The following is a 21,854-nucleotide window of genomic DNA, read 5'->3' on the forward strand; positions in this document are numbered from 1 at the left end:
GTGAGCCCGGAAAGGGAAGGAGGGGGCGGGGACACCCCCTAAAATAAATAAATAAACCAACAAATTGGCTCCTTGCTGCAGCTGGGCACAGTCGGTTGAGTCCAGGTTGGTGGCATTTGGAGAGAGTTTTCTCATTCTGTCGGTTTGGGAACCCATCGCCGTTCCCCCATCCCCTTCTTCCAGGCTCCCCTCAACTTTGGGTCCCACAGGGGTTCGTGCGCCGGGCTGCACCTGCCCAGGCGCTCCGGGGCTGCGAGCCAGTGCGCTCACCCAGGGCGGTGGCACTGGAGTCTAGGGCGTTGGGCTAGTGTGTGCGCGGAGCGAACGTCGGGGAGGGAGCCGAGGACTCGCGGAGGGTAGGGGTGCACCAGCCTGGTTTAGGTTCCAGCCGGGAACTCGCTTTCCCTCCGCTCTGCTGCCTCAGAAAGAAGGCGAGCCGGGGAGGAGGGGATACGGCGATGGGGGGCAGCGATTGGTGGTTTGGGTGGGGAGGGCCGGCGGCTGAGCCAGCGAGCTGGCGCGAGGAGGGGGCGGCGAACTTCCCAGGAGAAGGGGCTCTTTCCGCGCCAGAGCTGGCGAGAGAGCCGAGGCAGCCGAGTGCTCAGACTCCAGGCAGCGGCGGCTTCGCTCACAGCGCTCGGAAAGTAACATTACTTATTTATTTATTTACTTGCATTCAGCCTTTTGGGTTGGACCCGGTAGACACCCCTTTGGACTTTGGGAGCCTGCGTCTGACCTCTCTAGCCCCACTCTGTCGGTACGGGCAGCTCCCCGGAATACACGCACACACACCCTCCGCGCCCCCTCCCCACGCCCAGACACGGGTTGGGGTGGGACCTCACCCGGGCTCTGGAAAGTCCTCCAAGGCGGGAGCAGGAGAGGGCAGAGGGGTGGGGGGCGGTTCCAGCGCTCTCAGCTCTCATTTCAAAGCACGCTCTCCCTTTCAGGTTGGGTCGGACCCGAACCCCTAAAAGCTGAACGGCCTCCCGCCCTCACTCCAGCCACCAGCCAGGAGCTGAGTCGCCCGCGGCGGTAGCAACAGACGGACCCGGGAGTTTCCTCTCGCGCTGGATGGAGCTGAACTTTGGGCGGCCAGAGCAGTGCGGCTGTCCGGGGATCGCTGCATGCTGAGCTCCCTCAGCGAGACCCAGCAGCGGCCAGGGATTTTGGGGGGGCGGGCGGGGAACAGCTGCGCGCCGGCACCATGTTTCTGGCGTCTCTGTACTTCGCGCTGCCGCTTCTGGGTGAGTCGAGGCTGCCGCTAGCTTTCTTAACCGCTGAGTCTTTCCAAGGAGTCCACGGTAGCCCACTCAAAATTAAGGAGCGGGAGCGGCGGGTGTGAGAGGGCGAAGTTTCGTTTTGGGGAAGGGGATCATCAATCTTCAACACCCCGAGCTGGGGAAACGGGATGGCGCGCACTTGCCCGCAGCTTTTCGTGCTTGGTTTTTATTTTCTGTGGTTTTTAACGACTTAGCCTGGCAGGGAATGAAGGGGTCCAAGCCCTCCAGCGCAGGACCCAGCACTCGGTGCGAGGCCAGGGGAGCTCGTGGAGACGCGGCGGGCAGGTGGGGTGAGGGCGAGCATTGGGCCTGGAGACAAACTTCGAAGGGAAAACTTTTCGCCAAATAGCAATCCCGGTGCTTCCCGCCGTGCGGGCAGCGGACCAGGGCTCGCCCGCCCAGCACCCAACCCGCCGCTGCTCTCCTCTTCGGAAGGCCCCGGGACTTCAATCGGGCCCAGCGGAGCGAGCCGCTAGGGTCAGGGGTTCCGGCAGGTGGGCCCCGGGACAGAGGGGCCGGCATGTGCGGTGGGCAGAGCTAGCTTTTTGGCAAACCGCGAAAAGCCCGCAAAGCCTCGGGGCCCGATTGGGGTGAGGGGGAGACCAAAGCAGCTGGAGGTCCGGGGGCGGGAAAATGGACTCCGGGTATAGAGGGGCGGGACCGCTCCGCTCACAGAGCTTCCCAGAAGCCTGGTCAAACACGCGCCCACCCCTGGGGTTGGGGCATCGGGCAGCTGGCTGCCCAGCCGCCCTCATGCGCCCTCTCCTCCACCCGCAGACGTGCTCCTGTCTGCGGAGGTGAGCGGAGGGGACCGCCTGGACTGTGTGAAAGCCAGCGATCAGTGCCTGAAGGAGCAGAGCTGCAGCACCAAGTACCGCACGCTGAGGCAGTGCGTGGCGGGCAAGGAGACCAACTTCAGCCTGACATCCGGCCTGGAGGCCAAGGACGAGTGCCGCAGCGCGATGGAGGCCCTCAAACAGAAGTCGCTGTACAACTGCCGCTGCAAGCGGGGCATGAAGAAGGAGAAGAACTGTCTGCGTATCTATTGGAGCATGTACCAGAGCCTGCAGGGTACGCGCCGACTGTCCTGCTCGCCCCGCCCAGCCCCCCCCACCCCCCCCACCCCCCACCAAAGGCAGGCGGGCCCCTCAGTCCCGGGTCTGGCTGACCTCATTCTCCGCTCACTTCTCCCCAGCTGCAGAATGAGGACCTTTCATTGGTCCCCAGGGACAGTGGCAGCTGGTGTTTGCTGCCTTTCCAGCAGCATCGTTGGGGCCTGCTTGTTGGAAAACCCGTGAGGGGGTGAGGGGGACACCCCTGGGACCCTGTTGACTTCTTTCAAACGTGGTCAGACCATCTAGTAGGAACCCATTAAAGGATGGGTTGCATGCGAGGAACCGGCAACTCTTCTCTAAGGAGAGTTGGCTTCACAGAATAGCAATACAAAGACTTGCACTGCATCTTGTCTGGAGTTTCCCCCTTTATTCGTGCCTTCTGTCTATTCTGACTTAAGGTAAAGAATTGCGCAAAAATGGTCCAGTAGAATCTATTCTGTCTTAACCCCCTCAAACCTGATCAAAGGCAGATGTAGGAAAAATCATTTGTCATCTTAGATTAGCTGAGTTTTGAACCAGCTGGTGTGGTTCAACGTTGGTTAACACAGAAGTGGCTCAGAGAGGGAAAGTTCCACTTGTCACAGCCCTCATTCCAATGACAGTATTTTGGTCCTCGTGTGACAGAGGTGGCTTGTCTTTGTAAGTCAAACACAAACATCCAGTATGTTCATTCTTCACTGAGACTCACACCAAAAATTTGTAATCTATAGATTTGACTTCTTAGCTGCCACTTCCTCCAGAACCTATTAATAAAAACCTATTTCAAAGACTGTTAATAGCTAGCCAGTGTACCTGCTTTCTCACCACAGCTCTGTTTCAGGAGCAAGGAAATGGGGCCCTCTTTTGAGTCACCTTTCTTTCATTGGTTCCTGGAGGCAAGCTGGGCTTGTGATGTCACTGGTTTCTTCCTCTCTGCTTTCATTCTTTTGCAAAAGTGGGAGAGTTTTCTGGCAAGATCAGGCTGGGTTGCTTTCCAGTGTTTTCATGGCACTCTGGGGAGAGCAAGGACAACGAAGGCAGAGGCAAGGAAAATAAATAACTATAGCCAAATTGATGCATTTGAAATCTTTGAAAGTTTCAGCATCTTTTTGTTACACAATCATAACATAATTAGAATTCAGATTCAGTAAGGAAAACTGCCTGAAACATGTCTGTTTTCCAGATCTGAGCCCAATCTTTCTGTTGTTTTTAGGAAATGATCTGCTGGAAGATTCCCCATATGAACCAGTTAATAGCAGATTGTCTGATATATTCCGGGTGGTCCCCTTCATACCAGGTAAGCAGATTTATACTTCCACTCTGGTACTCTTGCCTGCTTGAAATCTGTTGGCTTTCATTCTCTTTGGCTCTCAAATAGTGTGTAAGTAGATAGCTGAATGGTACAGTGTTTCTGGGAAATTAGAAATAGGATGATAATGAAGAGGCAGAATGCCTAGAGATGATTGTATGACTTGAAAGTAATTCTAAATGAAGTAATGTGGTGTGGTGGTTTGGAAGAAGTTGGAGGGAGTGACTTGGTTGATTTTTTTTTTTTTTCATATTAAAATATGATTGGCCAACTCCTGCAACGGGGGTGCCAATTCTGTCTGTAGGTGGCAATCGAATTCCCTTCTTGCTGTATAACATACACAATGCCTCCCTGAAATGGGATCTGTTTAAATGATGACACATACTACTATATGAGACGTCTGAAGATAATCTTAGATTGTTGAAGAATTTTGGATTTACTCACTTGTGTGCCTTTGATTTAAAAGATTAAGCTCTACCATTTGTTAACCGTTCTTTTGTTTCTAATTTTTCCTGAGCAAGTGTATGCGTGTGTAACAGAATGTCTTACTGCCCCGATGGCCCTTTAAAAAGCAGTCTTGCTTCCTATGGTTTGTTTTGTCTCTCTTTGCAATTCTACGTTTGGTTTGGAAGTGAATTTAGTTTAAGAATTAAATTTTTCAAAACATCTGTGTTCAGACAGCCACATAAATAATGAGCAAGGCAATAATCTCTCTGAATGACACACAGATTCCTGACTGATGTGGTCTTTATTTGTTTACAGTGAAGACATTTTCTCAAGTATATATAGCCATCACAAACGATATGTTTCTCGGTGGTTAAACATGGTGGTTAATGTGGAATTTGATTTTATGAGATGATGGTTTGTTACTGGTGAGAGCGTGCTGGTGTTCTAAATGTTTGATGTTTTCCTACAGAAAGCCGTAGAACCAAGGGAGTGTGTAAATATTGACATTATGCATGTGTGTATTCTACATACATTTGTTCATTCACAAACATCCATTGAGTACCTACTATGTTTTAGCCATTGGGATTTTGGCAGGGAGCCAAACAGATGTTGTCTCTGCCCTTATGAATTGTCGAGGCAGCCAGCCACTGATATTTATCAGGCCCTTATTACATGCCAGACACTGTGTTAAAAGCTTGACATCACTAACTTATGTAATCATCACCAAGTACTTCTTAGGTATTCTTACTTCCATTTTAGAGATGAGTTGGTTGAGGCAATGGGAAGTTGGGAAGCCAGCCTAAGAATCTCAACACTCCTAAATGGTGGAACCAGAATTCAAACCCAGATTTGTTTGATTTCAAGATTGTGTAACATCTACCCCTTGGTACTTAGGGCGTGGGCCTCAGAACAGCGGTATAGGGTCACCTGGGAGGTGATCAGTAGTGTGGGGTCTCAAGCTGTATCCCAAACTTACTGAGTCAGAATTTGCATTTTAAGAAGATCCCTGGGCTAGGTGCCTCATATGCTTGCTCATGAAGCTTGAGAAGCACTCCTCTATCTTATTTTGTCCTTTAGTTCAGAAGAAAAGAGTGTGTGTGTGTGTGTGTGTGTGTGTGTGTTTTGGGATACATTATAAGGGTACAAGTTTAGTGTCAGTCATTCAAACAGTATCCTGAAGAATGTCGAAAATTTCCACTCTAAATCCCTACTAATGCTATCTGTCCCCTTGGCCCAGCCAGGACAGTGGTCCAGGCAGTGGAAGAGAGATACACAGACAAGTGTATGTGACCATCTGGGCTGTCACGGAAGCAGGTCTGTAGGAACTAGGATGGGATGTGGCAAATGGAGTACTAGAAGTGAACTTGGCCTTCCTGGTACTTTTGAAGGCCAGTGCCTCTTGCATGCTGCCTGCCCCATGTAAGCACTCCTCAGTCTTTGTACTATTGCCTGGAAGGAGATGAACTTCTCCACTGACAGTGGGAATGAGGAAGTGGGCAAGGAAGAAAGGCCATTTGAGTTTTTAATTTCTGAACTGCTATGAGCTATGGGACTTGAACAGACTCATTTTCTCTCTCTGGGTCTCTCTTTTCTTGGTATAATGAAGCCAGTGGAGGAAATAATCTTCAGTCTTAACATCCATGATTCTGAGGGAAGATTGAGGTCATCTCCAGAATGCCTCCACGTGCTCTTGCATCATCTTTTCAATCCTTGCATTCATTCTACACTCCGAGTGGCTGGGTCATTCTCGGATACCACTGGTTTGTCTAAATTTCTTTGATGAGTATTGGAAATTCTCCTGCATGGACCAAATTTCACTCATTCATTTTTTGGATCCCACTCTCAGCCAGTTGTCTTTTCATAGCAAATGTGATCCTGAGTTTGTGAGACCTGTCGTGTGAGAACCCAAAAGTCATAATGAATTAATCAGAACCAGAAAGGCCTTGTCTAGAGCTACATTTTATATCTCAAGGGCATTGAATTTAGGTTCCAGCACTAATGAGCTTTGACCTCTGACAGCGACTCTGGGCCTTAAGTGAGTATAGGAAAGCCAAATGGAGCCCTGAGAGGTTTTAAGTTATTGAATAATGCACATTACACAGTTTGGCATTTGTAGGATGAAGAAGGACAGAGGCTCAGGATGATAAATGCTGCTTTCCATGGTTTGACTCTGAGTTTCTAGAACATCGCTTCTGTCTTGAAAATCTCTCTGAAGAAGAAACCAGGACAACATAGCCTCTGCCTTTTACAGATATGGTAGCAATTAGAGTTTCCATATTTGGATTTCTCTGCCCAATGTGAAGAGAATGTTTATCCACATACGTTAAGTGTGAGCTGAATCCTCTCACCGAACAAGACATGTTTGACATTATGTGTTTCCATTTTCTTTGGACTCTTCAAACCCATAGCCATCTTTGCCATTGTTTACTTGATCACCAGTTAAAAGGCCATATTGAGGTATTCTCAGTGGCCTGGCAGGAACAATGAAGGGAACAAAAGCAAGGTAGGATCTAAAAACTGTCATTAATTCTGAAGCTTGAGCTGCAGAAGGGAAATGAAGCCACTCAGTTAGCTGAGAACTGAGGTTGGAGGTTGGGGGGACCACTCCTGTGGAAACATGATAGCAGGAACGTTTGACCTCTAAGGCACTTTTTAAATTAAATTTATGGGGGTGACATTGGTTAATAAAATTATACAGGTTTCAAGTGTACAATTCTATAATGCATCATCCACATTTTGCATTGCGTGTTCACCACCCAGAGTCAGTTCTCTTTCTATCACCATATATTTAACCCCCTTGACCCACTCCTACCTCCCCGGTTACCCTCTGGTGACTACTAAACTGTCGTCTGTGCTCTTTGAGTTTTTGTTTGTCTTGTTTGTTTGTTGCTTTCAGTTTTATATTCCCCATATGAGTGAAATCATGTGGTTCTTGACTTTTTCATTCTGACTTAGTTTAGCATGATAATCTCAGGATCCATCTATGTTGTTACAAATGGCACTATTTCATCTTTTCTTATGGCCGAGTAAGAGTCCATTGTGTGTATATGCCACATCTTCTTTATCCAATCATCTATTGAAGAGCACTGTGGTTGTTTCCAAGTCTTGTCTACTGTGACTAATGCTGCGATGAATGTAGGGGTACATATATCTTTACGGATACATGTTTTCAGATTTTTTGGGGTAGATACCCAGGAAAGGGATTGCTGGATCATATGGTAATTTTAAGGGCTCTAAAATGTGCCTTTACTGTGGGTTGATGCCAGTGTGGTTTTTAGGGGTCTCGATCTCGACCATGAAGAATCAGGCTATAAGCAGGAGTGCACAAAGGAGAAAGTGAGCCAGTGTAGGAAGGTGTTGGAGGAGAGGAGAGAACACAGGAAAATACCTTGGGAGCCAAGAGGGCAGAGTGATGTGTGTGCTCTGAGGCCCTCAGGACAAAGCCACAACCTGGTGTTTCCCTTCTGTGTCTCTCACAGCCATGACTCTCTACTCTTTAACCTCCATTCTGCCTCCTGTTTTCTTCCTCACAAAAGTTCAAGAAGCAGCAAGAAGTAAATCATGATTTAAAAGGAAGATGAACTTGTTGGCGATGCTTTTGGACTCTCTGGAGGGGGATAACAAAGCAGAGAGAGATTTTGAAAGTACAGTAGGTGCCAAGAAAAGCCTAAGGATGGAGGATCAGAGGGAGGATATAAGCACCTTTATGGCAGCAAGAGGAAAAGAGGGCTCCAGGGTTTAAAAGTATTGATTGAGAGGTTGGATTCTGTAAAGAAGAGTCAAGAGATGCCAGACCTTCCTTGGATATAATCAAAATCGGTGGTATTGCGAACAAGAATCAAGTGGATAACTCATGGGGAAAGAGGGATGTGAGGATTTGAACAGCCTAAATCTGATTTGGTGAAAGACAAAGTTCCAGGTCTCTGGTTGTGCCATCATTCTCTTCCAAGTCCCAGGAGTGGCTTAGACCTTCCCAGGAAGGCTGAAGATCTTGGGATTTGTTCCCAAGTAACTGGAATTAATTTGTTCCAGGATGAGATGCTCCTAGACTCTCTCTTGAGTCTGGACCTTTTTTTTTCTGACTGATGTTATGAATAATTAGCCATATTTAGCATTTATGTTATAATGTACCATCATATTTATGTCACTATTAAAAAAACTTTCTTAAAAATTTTACACGTTGAAGAAGAGCCTCATCTGGTGACTCGTCAAATCACGATGAGAGAAAAGGATTTGTAAATACCAACTACTGGGGGTGTATAGTGGTCCTTTCCTTTCTACTCAGCTCTCTAAAACAGCTCTTAATTATGTTGTCCCAATATTTGAGAACCCCATTAGTTTCTTGTTATCTATTCTGGCATATGCTAAATAAACTCCTTAGCAAGCCAGCTTGGCCCCGCCCTCCTCTTCCAAGCACTGTCAACTTCCTCTCCACTCAAGCTCACTGAGTAATCCATTCCCCAGGTATGTCATGCGCATTCCCTTTCTTGTGCCTTTGCACATGGCTTTGCCTCTGTTTTGGAAGTCTCCATCAGTTCTTCAAGACTAGATCAAATTTCATTTCTGATGGCCATGCTGCAATTCCCCCTGACAGGTACTTCCACTAAGGACTTCTTCATGCTCTGTTTTGCTCTTGCCTTTATGATAACTGTTAATCACTGCATATCAAGATGACTTATTTATGTGTCTACCTGTCTCACTGGAAAGTTGGGGACTCGCTTGTTATGCTGCGTGTCTGCTCAGCACTGTGCATCTTTCCTACCCCTGAGCAGGCATCCCTTGAACCATGAGTGGTTGAACATCAGAGAAGAAGGGCCTTAGAGATCTAGTGTGACCCTCTGCTTTTACAGAATTGAAGCTCAGAGAGGGGAAGAAATGTAGCCTGGGCTATACTGCTTGAGGATAACCTCCAAGAACTTTGCCAGGACAAGGCAGTGCCCTAGGAGAGGCCAGTGTTGGCCTCCTTCTGTTCTGCATGTTCTCTGGACAAACTTCATACATTACTGGGACCTCATCTACCACTTACACCCATAACTCAGAGTCTTCCCTCCCATTCCACCCTCTCCTGATATAAGTATTTCCAGCTGAGTCTTGGATGGCTCTGTCTAAATGTATCTCAGTTACTTCAAATTCAGCACATCCAAAATGGACTTCATCATCTGTTCCCTTTCTCCTTACACCCTTCTCTTCCTGAGTCTCTGTCTTACACAATGGCATTACCTGCCTAAGTTACAAGCTTTGGGGTCATCTCCACCCCTTCCGCCATCCTCGTTCCTTCAGGTGGACCCATCACCAGGTCCTGCTGAAATTACCTGCTGTCTTTTGAATTGCTGTCTTTTCCATTCCCTTCCTACCTCTCACTTGAACTTTGCACAGGCCTTCTTAATCACCTCCCTGAGTCTAGTTTCTCCCGACCCCACCTGGCCTCCTCATTGCCAGGTCTTATCTTAGCACATTGGTGACTTACAGAAATGATCTAGCTTCAGTCTTCCTCCATAGATTCCTCTATTAGTTGATCTTCTGTCTTGCCCCAGGCACCCTGTGTCCAAACCCAACAGTGTTGACGCAACAGCTCTTGTTCCAACAGTGCTTCAGGCAGCTTCCCGTCTCCATGTCTTTGTGCACCGTGGTGCTGGAGAAAGAACACACGCTCTGGAGTTCCACTGACCGGGGTGCATCTTAGCTCTGCCACTCACTTTGTTTTGGGCAAGTCATTTGCACTTACTGTGCCTCAAACTCCTTGATTGTAAAATTAAGTGATGATAATGCCTGCCTTATAGGTGCTTGTGATTTAGAGGTGCTATGTGTAAGACGCGTAGCATAATGCCTGAAACATACTTGGTCCTTGATAAATCTCAGTCATTTTTAATGCTATACCAAGGCCATGTTAGCTATTGACTTGTTCTTGACTCCAAGACTGGGACTCTTTTCAGTAGACTGTATCTCCTGATCGTGGGCAATGATTCTATGTCTCGGAAAGGAGAGCAACCCTGAGCCTTTGGGAAGGCGGCTCATAAACTACCTTGGACAAGAAATTAAAAAACACACACACAAGTCTGTGCTCTATCTAAATGGCCCTAGAGAAAAGTCCTGTCTCTTAATAACCCAGCTTGCGTCTTAACTCCCCTTTGGGGGAAGGTCTTCCTTATTCCTGCTCTGAATCCTCCGGTTCTTCCCTTTGGGGTCCTATCCTTATGTTTTTTGGTCAGAGGTGAGTTTGCTGCATCCGGTGACCACCTGGGTGGGAGCTCTTTCTGTGCTTAAGGATTCTTGTGATCAGCCTTCCCTTCTCAGCTTGACTGATTCCCATTCTTCTAACCTCTCCCCATAAATCTTCTTTCCAGCGCCCCTCAGAGTGCGAGGAATTACTGTTCCCTGAGAAGGGCATGCCTTAAACCTGGGAGATGCTTCCGTCTCCACAGGCTGTGCTAAGTACACTTACATTTCACTTTCATAGGCCACTACTTTCGGTTTTTAATCTTTCTCTCTCCCGCCCCTCAGCAATCCATTTTTAGTGTAGAACAATAAGGTGTTACAAACAAGTGAAAAAAAGGAAAATGAATCTAAATTACCCACAGTCCCGGCTCCCAAAGATAACCACTGTTAATCTGTTGATGTGAGCATTTTCAGATTTTTTCCTATACATCTGAATGTGTGTGTGTGTGTGTGTGTGTGTGTGTATTTATTTATTTTTAAAGCAAAAGTGGAGTAAGTAATACATATACTTTCTTATTACCTACCTGGTGACCTGAAGAATCTGTGTCTTCCTGTGTCACTGACCATTTCCTAAAGACAAATGTTATTATTAAGATTATTATATTATTAAGATTAACTCTCAACCTCAAGAAGTTTTATGAATCAAGCAGCAGGTCATCCCAGTATCTGGAAGCTTATGGCAAAGGCCTAAGCATTCTAGTGAAGGCTGTGGAGGTAGACAGTCAAATATTTTGCATAGAGTGAATATAGGGCCCAAGAACAGAAGAGGGGAGATAAAACATCAGTGAGTGACAAGTAATTGCATGAACTGAAGATTGTTACAAGGTGCAAAATTATTTATAGCCAATATGTCTGTCTTCCTTCCTTCTCTTTAGTCCTTTGAAGTATTTCTTTCTGTCATCTCTTAATTTTCTGCTGGTGAAGTTTATTCTTTCCAAAGGATGTCTTTCCCTGGACCCCTTGGGGATATAGTACCAAATTCTCAAGAGAAAGTATCAAATCAGGATTGTTTGGTCCAAAGAGCATTGGTCCAGGAGTCAGGAGACCTATGTTAGGCTTCCAGCTTTAGCCATCACTAGCTGGGTGACCTTGGGCAAATGTCTACCCTTCCTGAGAGTCATCCTTTTATAAAATGAAGCCAGTGGACTAGAATGGTCTTTGACATATTTCCCGCTTTCTCTGAGGGCCTGCGTATTGAATCTTGCATTGTTCTGGACTCACTCTTTTTCTTTTTAGCATTTTCTTCACAACAAAAAACTTGTGATCTTGGCATATGTATTTTTCATATTAATAACATTTATAAAGCATGATTTATTAAATATACACCTTACTTTGAACCAGAAATTATTTATAGCATCTCATTTGAATACATGGAAGAAGATGAAACAAAATAAGAAATAAGGAAGTAGAGAACATAGGGACAAGGGGAAAATAAGAGGAGGAAGGAGAAAATGAAGCCAGGGGTGAGTTCAGTGGACAGAAATGCATGTCATAAGATTTTATTTAAACCACCAATTAAATGTTTGGAAGTGCCATGTTTATTTTACACAGGGATAAATAAGATCACTGGATTGTAGATATGGTAGGACTTTTGGAGGTCATTCTACTCTGGTCCCCTTATTTTACTGATAAGAAAACTGAGAGTGCCATAAATTTCTAGGACAGTAGCACATAAATTGTCTAGGACAGTGATGACAAGTAAAATTAGGTGTGTGTTTGTTTTTAAACTGATATTCAAAACTCTCCGTATCCTGGCATTTTCCCACCTTTTAAAAATTGTTCTTCACCTATTCAGGTCTGTGCCCCCAATAGAATGCCACACGTTGTTTTTATGCAGTTAGGGTGAGAAACACAGCCTTCGCTTTAGTTAGGAGGGTTGTTGTCCATTGTTTTGGAATTGTTTGTAAGGGTTAATTAATAGGTCTCTGCTTGGCAACAGAAACCAGTGGCTGGAATGTTAATTTTCATATCTTTTGGCCACCTTCAGAGTTACCTACAAGGGAAACTGAGAAATTGTTTGTTGCTTTAAGCCCTCCCAGCCGTCAGATTAAAAAAAAAAAATGAATCCTTCATCTGGAATTTTTTGTTAAAGAAGCTAACCGCTTCCGGTAATTTAGAGACTCAACTAGCTGGGTCAGTGATGAAAACGAATGGGTGATTTGCATAAGGGGCTAATTTATTATGTCCCCTGGGCATTTCTTTCATCTCTCTTTCCATTCTAATTAATGTTCTAAGAGGGTCTATCACCATATCAGAAATTAGGGGTGAAAGCAGCCATTGTTAACCTTTATTCTTATGATTTTTTATCTCCTGTGATCTTCTAACCATTTTCTTTTCATATCCAGGGACTTACACAGATGGGGCTGGGAGTGTGTGGAGAGGAGAGTTTAGGGGTGTGCTGTTTTATGATCTTGATTCAAAGAGTAGATTGTTGTAAAAATAAAAAGTATTCAGGATCGCTCTCCAACCATAGAGGGAGTTGCAAAACCTACAGAAGAATACAACTGTGGTTCAGAATTCTTTCTGCTCTCTGAAACTCCTATATAAACACATACACACACTCAGATACAGATACATTTGTGTATCTGCCTGCTCACGTGTACGTATATTTGGAGTGTGTGTGTGTGTGTGATTGTGGATGTCTATATTATTAAAGATTTTGCCTCAAAAAGCTCTTCCTTGTCACGTGTTTCAATTGGTTCTGGCTATGACAAAGGCAGCTGTGTGAGAGAGTGTGACACAGCTGACGAAAGGCAAAAGAACAAGCAATTTCTTCGAAAATCAATTGCAATTTACTCCTACTAAATTGGCCCAAGGTCCGCCCAGTCTAAGCATTAGCATATGACAGACTTTTAATCATTTGGTCCAATGGCCTATTTTTGGTCAAACCACAGTTTCCTCTGGGACTGCCTGTCAGTCCCAGAGCTGTGTAATCTTCAAACCTGCAGTCTCTTTAAAGGGGAGGTAAGTGTGGGGAGAGAAAAACCCCTGGGGAGCCCTTGCTGAATGCTCTGCACTGCACAGCCTGCTAAAAACTAGGCATTATCTCTGATTTCTGAGGAGGAAGCCTGGACTCAGAGAGGTTAAGTAACTTTCTCAGAGCCACACAGCTGGTAAGTGGAAGAGTTCAGATTCACATCTTGTTCCTGCATCTCCAAAGCCTGTGCTAACAGGCTAACAGCAAAGCCTCCTGTTCTATGATGAAATTTTAAGCACAGACCTGGCTCCTTTATTAAAGAGGAGATATCTAGTCCCTTCTCTCCCTCTGTAATTCTTAGTTTATTCTCCTCTGTCTTCCGCCTTAAAACACTGTTTGACAAAGGATCTTTAAAGTTGAAATATAAGCTAGTGTCTATTATTTTAATACTTATCCCTGCATTCTGATGCATTCTTAGTCGACAACTGAAATCCAGAACACGCCTGCTACTGAAACCATTCCTGCGGAACTGCAGAAATATTAACCAAAGAAGCAATTTCTGGATTGCATCTTTTTTCATTTCAGTGTGAGACGAAGACTTCTAAAGTAGAGCAGAATGCCTAGGGCTATTTTTTTGTCACGTTGTCATATAAATAGCATTACACAGTAGTAAGAAAGGAATGCATAGTTTCTTTCCACTTTAAGGTGACCTAATATGCTATTCATTTGTCTTCTGCCATGCTGGCACTACTTTCCTTCACATCCCTCTGAATGGTCTAAGAAGCACCATGCCGACTGTTACTTCTGTTGCCCTTTGCACATTACCGTTTTGTGTACAGTTAATAATGTATGAAAATAAGTATTGATTGCATTCTTTGTAAGAATAGGCCAGCAGGTTTCTTAAAGCCCATGTTTATGAAATGTTTCATTGATCCCTATAATATGAATTTCAAATAAACTCTTCTTCAAGAAGATCCCAGCTGATCAGGGAATTCTGGAGAGACTTCGATGGAACCAGTATATTCTTGTGTGTGTAGGAATGGCAAGTGGTATTATATTTGAATGGGAAAAGGAATGACCAGACTGAAACTCTGAACATATTCCCGATTGAAATGAATACCCTCCCTATGAGACCTTAAGAGAAATAAAAGCAATAATTACAACAGCTGTGAGAAGCAAGGAGCTAGGTTTTTTATACGTAATAACTTGTGTCAACCTTCTTTAGTAGTCAGAATTCTTAGCCCCACTTGATTAATAAGGAAACTGAGGTACAAGTAAGAACCTAAGAATTGGTAGAGCCACATTCTTAACCAGGAAATCTGACTCTAGCACTCAGGCTGTAGCACCATTCACGTGTACATAACAGGAGAGAGAGTCGGTGAAAGTCAAGTGTACAAACTGCATGGAGGATTATTAAGCATTTGTGCTGAGTGATACATATATGTATGTGTATGAAATATACACGTATATATCATATATTACATGTAATGTATATCATACATATATTTATTTATTTTAGAATGAAAGAAGAATTTCTCTTCTATGACCTCTGTCAGCTTTCAACATTTTTCAGTGTGATGGAATAACATTTCTGCCAAATTGTTCATCAGATACTTATTGAGGACTAACTATTATCTCAGTGTGAAGTCTAGGTGACTCAGAGGTAAATAGGACCCTGACATTGCCTTCTAAGAATTCTCTTTTTTTGTTTAGGGCGAGGTATAAACAAAACGAATTGTGATGCAAAGTGGTTGTGAATGAGCAGAAGTCCTTACAAGGCTCAGCTGTAACTCCAATCAGGAAATAACTGATGAGATGGAGTGTAGGTCAGAGAAGGCTTGCTGAAGGTGACCTTGCGTGGGGTTTTGAGGAATGGATAGGAGTTTGGGAAGTAGAGATGGGGGGAGGGCATTCCAGGCAGAGGCAACAGCAAGGGCAAAGGCACTGAGTGTCCAAGGTGCTAGTATTAATAATAAGCCACTTGCTGTGGCTGGAGCGCTAGGTATGAGCAGTGGTAAGAGAAGAGCTGGGCAGGGTGGCAAGTTTGCCACACTCAGGGGCTTGGCTTTTGTTTCAGCAGAGCTGGGGGAGGATGCTGGCTAATTTACCTCAGCATTGCAGGGATTGTTAGGTTGAATCATATGAAATTGCCATTTTTGTATGTCAACAGGGTAGACGAGCAGAAATTTCATACGGTTCATGTCATCTCATCTTGTAAAAGCATACAGAGGGCCCCTGGATGATTCTGGACTAAAGAAGGACACAGGCTTGTTGTGAATGAGGAACTCATCATCGCAGAAAGTACCTTCTGGGGAACTAAAAGTGTGGCCTGGAGCACCGTGCTATCGACCTCAGCTCCTGGTGGCCTTAGAGCAAGTGTAGGTCAAGTTCAAGTTCCTCTGTCCCAGACTTACCTTCTCCTTGGGGGGAAAGATGCACAAGGTCCCAGGATGCAAAGACCAAGTGCACACAGGCCCCCATTTAGGTAGGCAGAGGAGCAAGAGTCAGTGAAGCTGCCTGGGTGTCCCAGGGTGGTCCTGGGAAGGTGGGTGGGCACGTACAGAGCAGGTGGCAGCAGAGCAGAGAGGTGCCAGCAGGAATGAGTGCAGGAAGCAGAGTGGTGTGGAGCCAAGGCATGAAGGTCTTAATGCCAGTGGTAGGAGAAAGGCATTTTGGCTTGTGGTAGGAGAAGTGGTGTCACTGAAAATTGTTCAGTGGGGCCCCTTCGACACTGAGTGACCTGGCTGGTGAAAGGAGGCTGCCCTGGTGGGCAGTGGGATTGTGGACAGTCTTGGCTCCCCGGCTGCCTTGCTGCAGGGCCACAGTCCCAACCCCAAGGCTGCCCTCTCTCCTGGACTCAGGATGGGCTTCTGCTTTTTGACTTGGGGACAGTGGCTCAGGCCTGGGAACTTGGATCCCCAGGCCAATGTTCTCTTCCTGGCTGGGGGGTGGGGGGGAGATGGCCCTGTCAACCTCTCTCTGGACCTTTGGCACCCTAATGGGTAGCACCTGTTTGGTGGGAGGACTCGATGTACAGGTTTGTGTCTTCATGTACTTTCTATGTGCTATTCAGTTTTTCTAGCTCCCCAGTCCTGTGTCTCACTTGGCAGTTTTCTGCGCCAAATTCCCAATTTGCTTCAGAACATTTCACAAGAGAGTGTCTGAATAAAAACTCAAAGATTCTAAACGTAGGAGTTGTCTTAATTGAAAGAGATGCCCACTAACCCTGGGGAACGCCCAGTGAGGGAAGGGAGGGTTGTTGGGGCTGCAGCCCATAATTACCAAGCTCACAGAGCTGTTTCCTAAGAAGTTACCGAACCATCTCTGTGTGTCCTTTGTTGAGTTCAGGGTGTGTTTATGACAGTTTTAATGACCTAGTGGGGGTGGAGGTAGGGAGAGGAGACGCTGCTCTTCTGGGCTGCAGCTGCTCTCCGGTAGGCACTGCAGCACACTCCTACATCAAGAGCCACTAAGCAGACCATCTGCATTCATTCCAGAGACTGGGGTGGGGCTGGGGAGGGGCAAGGGATGAAGTCCTGATGAGCCTAGAAAATTAGGAAACACAGGATCGCCATGGTAAAGAGCAAAGTCTTGGGGTTAAACACACCCAGGTTTGAGTTCCGCTTTCCAGCACTTACTAGCTGTGCCGCCATGGATGCGTAGTTACTCCGTTCTAGGTCCTCTGTCTGTAAAGGGGGATAATGGTAGTATCCAATGCGTAAGGATACCGGAGGTAACACTTAGAGCACTCGCAAGTGCTCAGTAAATGGTAGGCGAGTGACTGCCAGTCTCTTCCTTTTATATACGCCCTAACTCCTTCTTCCTCCTCTCCCAATTTATTAGCATGAAATAGGAGAAGTAGATTATTTGAATGGATATAGAAAGGAGAGAGAGAGAGAGAGAGAGAGAGAGAGAGAACAATAGCCATTCGGGAAATGACAATCACCAATTTAATTCAGTGTAAAACATCAATTATCTTCTCTAAGAATAACAGTAGTCACATTCTTGACAACATACTCTGTGCCTGGCACTGTGCTAGTTGCTGGGGGAGAATGATGGAGAACCAGAAAGAAAATGCGGAGCAGAGTGGAGTGCCACTGGGGAGAGGGGAGGAAGGGAGACTAAGAGAACTTGGATGCCAGAAAGAAAGCAAGCTCTGAAAGGAGGTGGCAGAGATTGGGTTTTGGGGTGTGGGGATGGATTCCCACTGAGCCTAGTCACATTGGTTGGAAAGGAAAGGGTATTCACCCAGCCCAGAGAATTAATATTGGATATGCCAGCCCTGTGTTGAGCAGCTGTGAGCATAGTGAAAACCTAGTGTTTTTTTCTGATTATTCTCAAGAATGTTAAAAAAAATGTAATGTTTGCAAACAAAGTAGAAACAGTCGAAGTATTGTCTTCTATTAGCAGTATAAGGTTCACTGACTATGGGTATTTTTTCATTCTTGCCTTCCAAATTGTAATTTTAAAAGATGAGGCATTTCATATTCAAGAGTTTCCTTTGTCTGCAATAAATTATTCATTTCTACCCAGTTTCAGAAACAATGAACATAATACTTAATGCATCACAATTAAGCGGGTGTAGCTTCGTATAAAATTATGTTCTGTGCATTTTGGTGGCAAACAGAGCAGTGTATCCTACATCTCGTCGACAATTGTTCCTCATAAGCGAAACATAAAAAAGTAGAGACTCAGAAATGTGTTTTCTTTCCTCTCCTGTTGGGGGAGGAGTAACTTTAGACCCAAGCAGCCTTGTTTTTGACATTCCACAGCTGTTGGTGGCTATGTCACTGCAGAGAAAGTGAAGTTACTTCTATATTGTGCCTGGGGTCAGGTGGGGGTCAGAATTCTTGAGCATTAGTCATTCATCCCCATCCCCTGTGTCTGGGTTTGAGATTCTTCTAGAAGCCTCTCTTAGGGGGGCTGCGTCTAGAGATGACTTCTTTTTGGGTGTGGTGGCACCTGCTTCTTGAATGCTGGCAGGGTGGTCATATGTACCTTTTCCAAAGAGCTGGCACGTGGAAATGCCCTTCTTGTGACAACATTCCTCCTTAGGAAAATAGGCATTGCCAGCAAGGGTCGAGATTTCCGTGGAAAAGCCTCTTCAGGCTTGAAGGTTTCACTGTGACGGTCCCCAGGAGCTCAAGTCCCAGCCCTGAGGTAAGAGTCAAAGCTAGCTGCGATTGACAGAGGGCGCTGTGAAAACATTAATTGTGGAATGCCTGCTGGGTGCCCAGCAGTAAGATAGGAGATACTTTCATAGGTTATTTCATTTCATCCTCACAAAAGCCCTGAGTGTTCCCCCAGAGTTGGGGTGGGGGGAATTATTCACATCTTACATAAAAGGACACCAAAGCTCAGTGAAGTTGAATGACTAGCCTAAGGCCACACAGCTAGTTGCTGGACTCCAGCCAAGTTAGTCGGGCTCCGGGTGGTGAAGCCCCCTTGCATGCTATTCTGCTTGTTGCCGTTTTGATTGTTAGGTCAAGAGCAAAAGCAACCAAATGCAAGATGGACTCTCTCCTACCTCTGGTGTGAGCACTATTTTGTATTTGAACAGAAGCAGTGAAATCTTCCTAACCTTAGGAAGGCTTAGGAAGAAGGCCCTGCACTTGGTCAGAGGTTTCTTGGATGCTTCCCTGCCCTTCACCCTGATTTAGTTTGCTGAATGCCTGCCTCTGGCCGTCTGGACCGACTGTAGCTCTCTAAGGAGGTGGAAGTGGTCGTGGTCTCTGCTTCCATCCATGCACCAAGGCCACACCTCAACAAATTCTGCTGAGTCCCTTGCTCTGACCAGTATTTCCTGTGTGGGGTTCAGAGTCTCTGCACTCTCAAATCGAGGAGCCCTCTTTTGGGCTGCATCTATCCATCCAGCTGCCTGCTGGATAGTTCCACCAAGATGTCTTGGCTACAACTCAGACATGCTCCTTATTGAGCTCACCTTCTCTCTTAAACCTATGGAATGAGAAAGAGGCATGTTAGAATCTTGGGGAGGTATTTTTAAATGTTGGGGGGCAGGAGTAGTGCTGTTGTGGAAAGAATGTGGATTTGGAATCAGACGTGGGTTTGCATCCAGATTTCATCGTTTCATAATTTCCACAAGTTATTTAACTGCGTTAAGCCTCATTCCCTGATTTGTCAAATGTGGGCATTATCTACGCTGCATGGCCATTGTGAGCAATGGATCTGAGTTGTGAGACAACGTGTTTATAACTATAACCTACTGTGTAGGGACCTCAAAATGATAGAAGTTCTTATTAAAAATCAAGAACTCAGAGAAGGTCCAAGATGGTGGATTAGGTAAGTGCTATGCCTGCCGCCTCCCAGGATCATACTAAACTTACAAATAAATTATGGAACAATAAACCTCAAGAATCATCTGAAGACTAGCTGAACAGAACCCCTATAACTGAGGGCATAAAGAGGCCACATCGAGACTATTCAAATAGTCTCAAAAAAAAAAAAAAGTTCATCTCACCCTAATGTGGTAACACCCTTTTCAAAGAAACAGTTGAATAATTTAGATTTAAAAAATGACAAAGTGTTGACCAGGAAGGGCTCTTTATAGAGTAATGTCAGCTAATAAATGTAAAAAGAATGCTAGAATTATTAAATTACCAATTTGCAGTCCCCGCCATTGTTTCGGACATGGTTGATCAGTGTATTCAAAACCATGAGATTAAAAAGTTCTTGCAGGAAAAGATATTCCCACAGACCCACGGTACTATTTGTAAATCGCATAGGGAAACATCAGACTTATAAAATGAGGAAACCTAAAGGTCATTCTTTACACAAGTGATCCAACTTCACATCACTAATATCGTGACAAGCTAACATGTATGACTCCTAATGTGATGCTCGCCAACAAAAAGTGTCTCCAATAAAAAAAAGTAGTGTTGTTAAAAAAAAGTTTAATATAACCAAAGCTTTAGAGCTATTGTTCTGTTTATAGAAAATAAAGTAGATAGAGTTACATATTTCCTGACACTACTAGAAATCAGACAAATCTAGACTATGGGCCAGTCTGTAACACCTTGGTTTCTTCAAAAGGCAATGCCATTAAGGAAAAAAAAAGAAGGATGCATTTTATATTAAAAGCGATTAACAGAAAAGTTAAATATATATATATAATGTTGGAAACTACCTTCTGTTCAGTTTTGCTGTGAATCTAAAACTGTTCTAAAAAATAAAATGTATTAATTAAAAAATGTAAAAAACCCCACAAAAACAACACAAACTCACTCATTGGTCTCAAGACGGTTCACTGCACTGAGGGAGGGCGTGTGTGGTGATCCCCAGGCTCGTCCATCTAACTTTCTTTCAGACTTGGTGGCTGCTTCTACAGACCTCTTGCTGCATTTGTAATTGCCACCTTGAGATGCATGACCCCTGGTCATCCTGTATGCCTGTAAAACAGGGCGGCCACACCACGTGGCATGAGCCCTCTGTGTGCCACCCTTGTTATAATCTGCAGTCCTGCTTTACAGTTACTTAATTTTCCCAAACATTCCTGCGGCCTGGCAGAGCTGATGCAGTAGCACCCTGAGTGTAGGGTCAGACGTGGACTGGCTCCCCCATCTTCTTACCTTTAATGAGGAGGAAGTGCAGGGCACACAGACAGACCTTCCGGAAAGGGCTGTCCTGCAGATTCTGGAGACTGAGGGAAAGAGAGTGCTTATAGGTTCACATGCAGGGCGAGTATTCTGAGTTGAATGTAGAGCTTTCCTATTAAAAGCAGAATTAAACTGTTTTTTAAATAAGCACTCTGACGTGAGCCAGAAATGCCCAGCAAATATTTACCTTAGATGTAAAACACTTGCTAAGTTCAATGTTGTTTAGGAATCCTAAAATAGAAAAATTTATACTCAGGGTTTTATATTTGGTAATTGTGGGGAAAAAAGAAAGGTCTATTGTTGTTTTCCATTTCTTCTGAGGTGCCTTTTATAACATGGAATGGCAACAAAGCAGTGGCCTCCATGACCTGCCCCTTCCCCCCTCTCTCAGTCAGCTGTCATCTGTGTCCCACTCTCAGACACATACCTCTCCCCATCTGAGTGACTCTGGCTTTTTTGCTCTGTAAGCCCTGACCCTGGGCCTGGCCCCACCTTACAAATCTCCATAGGCCAAGTGTGGGAGGCTAGTGTTGGAAGACCTACCTCCTCACCAGCTTCTGGGAATAAAGGAATTCTATTGAAGAAGGTATTTAAACTGCTAGAGGGCTAGCTCTGGGGACTTGAGAAATTCCTTGTACGTGTTACACACCTGGGTTTGCGTCTCCGAACGTCTCATTAAATAAGGTACTTTCTTTTGCTAGACCTTTCTGTTTCTTGGGCTGAAGCAGAACACAGGGCCACACCAGTGGTTCTAACCTATTGACATCATGCACTTTGTGTCCTATTGTCCTCTGGGGAAGGTGTGTGATATTGTGCTAGCTCTCCCACCCCCACCCCAGATGTGTTGTCTCAGTTGAAAATGGTGCTACAGGTAGATGATTTGCCCAGGAACTCTACAGTTCCTACCTGCCGTGTGCTTTCCAATGCTGTGTCAAGGATCTTTGGGCCACTTCTTCCTTCAGTTAGTTCATCTGTAAA

The 21,854-nt window shown here is 45.2% G+C and overlaps 1 protein-coding gene across 3 annotated transcripts in view; it reads left to right on the forward strand.

Annotated features, from left to right (window-relative positions):
* The first annotated feature begins 505 nt into the window (after nucleotides 1-505).
* GFRA1 (GDNF family receptor alpha 1) overlaps nucleotides 506-21,854 on the forward strand; it is a 194,465-nt gene continuing 173,116 nt past the window's right edge. The window contains exons 1-4 of one of the 3 annotated variants that reach the window (XM_088791844.1): nucleotides 506-644; nucleotides 948-1,244; nucleotides 2,058-2,351; nucleotides 3,588-3,671. In XM_088791844.1, coding sequence (XP_088647970.1) covers nucleotides 1,205-1,244; nucleotides 2,058-2,351; nucleotides 3,588-3,671 — 418 coding nt within the window. In that variant the 5' untranslated portion in view covers nucleotides 506-644; nucleotides 948-1,204. Of the gene's footprint in view, nucleotides 758-947; nucleotides 1,245-2,057; nucleotides 2,352-3,587; nucleotides 3,672-21,854 lie in introns of all 3 variants that reach the window. The other 2 variants (XM_019725238.3, XM_074338994.2) reach the window with 2 other exon arrangements.

Source organism: Rhinolophus sinicus, chromosome 15 (assembly GCF_057876585.1).
Source record: "Rhinolophus sinicus isolate RSI-liver-muscle chromosome 15, RSI-T2T, whole genome shotgun sequence".
Taxonomy (NCBI): Eukaryota; Metazoa; Chordata; class Mammalia; order Chiroptera; family Rhinolophidae; genus Rhinolophus; species Rhinolophus sinicus.